At 46.0% G+C, this 3,142-nt stretch overlaps 1 protein-coding gene across 1 annotated transcript; it reads left to right on the top strand.

The window, feature by feature from the left end:
* Positions 1–203: 203 nt before the first annotated feature.
* LOC144129626 (uncharacterized) lies at positions 204–1,698 on the top strand. The gene is made up of 2 exons (XM_077663745.1): positions 204–550; positions 1,119–1,698. The coding sequence occupies exons 1-2, from the start codon at positions 204–206 to the stop codon at positions 1,696–1,698; spliced, it is 927 nt and encodes a 308-aa protein (XP_077519871.1).
* The last annotated feature ends 1,444 nt before the right edge of the window (positions 1,699–3,142 follow it).

Consider the following 3,142-nt stretch of genomic DNA (forward strand, 5'->3'; position numbering starts at 1 on the left):
AAGAACAACTTCTCGCAAACATTGCCCATTGCAAAGCCGTCGCGTTCCTTCCGCGAACTGTGCACCGCAGTAGGTGGGTGTATCCCCGCAACGAGCGATGGTTTGAGGATACTTTGCCGAACCTCGGAGACCAGCATTTTCGACAGGCGTTCCGCGTTGGCCCGGCTGCTTTTCGGTACCTTGTGGAACGGTGCCGACCTGCAATGCAGCGTGAACATACAAATATGCGGGAGGCCATCAGTGTGGAAAAGAGAATCGGCATCGGCCTTTTCAAGCTCTGCTCAGCTGCCGAAGACCGGGTGGTAGCTATAGTCTTTGGTGTTGGGCGGTCAACTATGAACACTATATATAGGGAGTTTGCCGAGACTGTGGTGGATGTGCTCGAACCGGAGTGGGTCCGAATGATGGCACCAAACGAGAAGGATGAACATGTTAGCGAGATTTACGCTATGACAGGATTCCCGCAAGCAGGGGGGGCCTTGGATGGCTGCCATTTCCCGTTGTCTCCACCCCACTTGAATGCGGTGGACTATAGGAACTACAAAGGCTGGCAAGTGTTTTTTTCTTGGTTTTCCCTTGGTTTTTTCTTAGTGCATTACGTAGTTGGCATAACTGATGTGAAACAAGGTAGTTTTTACAATATGTGAATTTACCTTCATGGCTACTTACAATGCTGCAGCATTCTTTCAATGTGTATTTAATTTCCATGGATCTAAAAAAATCCTTCGCAATCTATTATCACCTTTACAGCCTGTCACCTCTATTTATAATCTTATTTTCAGTAATCATATGTATACAAGTTCGGCTTCATCCACACACAGCCATGTATACTGTTCCACATCTAAGGTGAATATGTGTGCTAATTCTATTAGATGCTCACAAACTATTGAGCAGCTGCAGGCAGGGCATGGAGCTGTCACTGCTCTCATGCGTCTTGCACAGCCACAAGGATGTGAACATTACTCGCGTTCGATGTCCTGAAGCGCTTCTGTTTTCACCTTAGAAGTAGACGACCCGCTACAGCATTAGGCTTCTTCTGATCTACTGTTTTTAAATACACATTAAATAGTTCCATCATGTAACCTTGTGCATACAAAATGTTTTTTTCTTTTCTGCAGGTACAGTGTCATCCTTCTGGCCCTTGTGGACCATAAATACCGGTTTCGGTATGTTTCTGCAGGCAGCCCAGGACGATGCCACGACTCCCATGTGTACAGTCAGTCGGATCTGGCTGAAACAGTTGAAGGGCCGCTATTCAAGACGCCGGTCACAGTGATTAATGGCACTGCTGTGCCCCCGATTATCCTTTGCGACCAGGCGTTTGCCCTGACAGGGCATCTCATGAAACCCTTCCCTCATAATGGCCCTTTACAGGAGGAAAAAAGACTGTTCAATTACCATCTGTCCAAAACACGAAAGATTGTTAAAAATGCCTTTGGGAGAATGAAAGCCCGCTTTCGATACACCATGAAAAGGATGGAGTGCGAGATCAGGCATGTGCCTGTGATTATTAGAGCCTGCTGTACACTTAACAACATGTGTCAACATTTTGGTGCCCGGCTACAGCAGCAATGGTTGGATGAGGTTTCTCAGCATGACAGAGCTTTTGAACAACCTGCTCATACTACGCAGATAGAAGTTGATAGTGGGGCTAGTGTTCGGGCAGCTCTTGTGCATTACTTTCAGCAGCTGCAGTAGAAGGCCGCTTAACATGACGAAGAGCGCTGCCCATGTTTTGTACCTCTAAGCAGCATACCTAATCCTAGGAAGCATTTGGTGCCAATGTGGGACTGCAGCAGGTCTAGTTTGGTGTCTTGCTATCTTCCACTGCAAACCTTCCTGAAGGAGTGGTTTTCTTGCACAAACAAAATCAGAAGAATGCGTTACCCCAATCACCACGTCAACTTCTTAACCTATATGTCTAACAGCCAGGTTAATTAACTGACTTCAGCGGGGTTTCCCAACCAATTTCGTTGGTGTGAGAAGCACACCTTCAGGGCAATTTCTGACGTGGCATGATCTGGACATGGTTAACCTTGTGCAAGACATACAAGCACTGATATGGATATATGTGTCAATATGCGTCTTGTGTGAACAACTGTCTTTGTATACAGTGTCAGTACTTTCACAATTAGTTATTGCTAGTGCAAGACAGTGCACATCAATTTTGCCTTGTTCTTTCGCCCTTGCCTTTTTTGAGGTACTTTTTGTCGCTTTGTTGTTAAACTTGCACAGCTGTCAGTACTGTATCGCAACACTGCCTTGTGCCTTTCACGCAGCCTGTGGCCCAATAGTAGCATGTACATGAATGCAAGCTGAGATTTATACATTTTATTTCTTCAGGAAGTCCTTCAGCACCTGAACGAGGTCTTCTTCGGCTTTTACTGGTCGCTCACGAAGCCGAAGCTCTTTTTCTCTATACTCCTTGAGATCCTGCCGCAGGAGATCCTCCAGCAGACATTGCTGGGTTTCTTGGGCTGACGAAAGTGGTCGCTTCCGCTTCCGCTGCTGGCGGCTGGTAGTAGCCACAACTGTGGTAGTGCTTGCTGTGGCCCGCAGGTGTGGTGGAGGATCTTGCGCAGGGTCTTCTGCAGCAGCAGATGTGTCAGCTGCCTCAGTCGTTGGTTCAAGCTCAAATGAGCTTTCATGAATGTCGCCAGTCTCCATGGTGGAGATAATCTGCATGAAGAGCGTTTGAAACAATGATGAAACAATAACGGGAGGTCAAGCACATGCTCGCAAAGAAATTGAACAAATAACCCTCAAGCTATGCTTTCTTTCAGGGCTCTGATAAGTGTCCATGATAAGTGTCCATGATAAGTGTCCATTTATGTTTACAGTGGTGAATCATTTTTTGCCTGCCGTCGCAAGAGTGTTACAACTGAAATGAGCCTCTGTCCGTTACACCTCAGTAACAAACAGAGCTGTGATCACCTGCTGATATGTTTTAAATTAGCATTTAGCATGATTTACCAGTCTTGCATTCATTGTTTGATACACCTTCATGTCATAACGTATGTAAAGGTGTTATCTTTTTGTCCGTCATTACAAGAGTGTTACAACCGAAATGAGCCTCTGTCCGTTACACCTCAGTAACAAACAGAGCTGTGATCACCTGCTGATATGTTTTGACTTGCCACTT

Source organism: Amblyomma americanum, chromosome 4 (assembly GCF_052857255.1).
Source record: "Amblyomma americanum isolate KBUSLIRL-KWMA chromosome 4, ASM5285725v1, whole genome shotgun sequence".
In the NCBI taxonomy this organism is placed as follows: domain Eukaryota; kingdom Metazoa; phylum Arthropoda; class Arachnida; order Ixodida; family Ixodidae; genus Amblyomma; species Amblyomma americanum.

Excerpts from the sequence above, each read along its gene's own strand:
- LOC144129626 (XM_077663745.1), top strand. The coding sequence starts at position 204 with ATGCAGCGTGAACATACAAATATGCGGGAGGCCATCAGTGTGGAAAAG. Across the intron at positions 551-1,118 it reads TATAGGAACTACAAAGGCTG|GTACAGTGTCATCCTTCTGG; the intron begins GCAAGTGTTTTT and ends TCTTTTCTGCAG.